Raw genomic sequence first — 595 nt, 5'->3', positions numbered from 1 at the left:
TTATCTCTTCTTAACTGCAGTTGGTTAGGACCTTCCCCACTTCAATTAGACCGAGATATTAGGAAGAAATTATTTACCGTAAGGTTAGTGAGGCGGTGGGGCAGGTTACCCAGAGAAGCTGTGGATGCCCCCTCCTTTTTTTTCCAGGCTGGATGAGGCTTTGGGCAACCTGGGCTAGTGGGAGGTGTCCCTGCCCATGGCAGGGGGTTGGAACTCCATGATCTTGAAGGTCCCTTCCAAGACACATGATTCTAATGATTCTAATTATTCTAATGATTCTAATTATTCTAATGATTCTAATGTTTTTCCCAGCAGTCCCAAGGACAGACATCCTAACCTACACAGAGAATACTTATTTGTTACGTTAGCTCTAACTTCACCTGCAACCCCTTCAAACCATGCCGCTGGCGTCTACAAAAGCTTGGCCCAAGAGTTCTGCTCAGAGCTCTTCCTTCTTTTTCAGCATCGGGGAATTGCCGCTGTCTTGATGGATGTGCTTCGCAGCCCTGACGGCCGATTTCATGGCCGTGTCGATCCAGCCGGGAGGTTGAGCCGTGGGTTCTCCCGCAAAATACACCCTGCCCTCGCGCTGGAA

The 595-nt window shown here is 49.1% G+C and overlaps 1 protein-coding gene across 1 annotated transcript in view; it reads right to left on the bottom strand.

The window, feature by feature from the left end:
- Positions 1-439: 439 nt before the first annotated feature.
- Positions 440-595, bottom strand: part of LOC104464838 (L-amino-acid oxidase-like) — a 4,201-nt gene continuing 4,045 nt past the window's right edge. Inside the window, 1 exon segment of the mRNA XM_010077677.1 lies at positions 440-595. This exon segment is cut by the window's right edge and continues 21 nt beyond it. Coding sequence (XP_010075979.1) covers positions 440-595 — 156 coding nt within the window.

This window comes from Pterocles gutturalis, unplaced genomic scaffold, assembly GCF_000699245.1.
Source record: "Pterocles gutturalis isolate BGI_N339 unplaced genomic scaffold, ASM69924v1 scaffold6833, whole genome shotgun sequence".
NCBI classification, from domain to species: domain Eukaryota; kingdom Metazoa; phylum Chordata; class Aves; order Pterocliformes; family Pteroclidae; genus Pterocles; species Pterocles gutturalis.
Note: the sequence above shows the minus strand (reverse complement) of the source record. Positions and strands in the feature narration are given on the sequence as shown.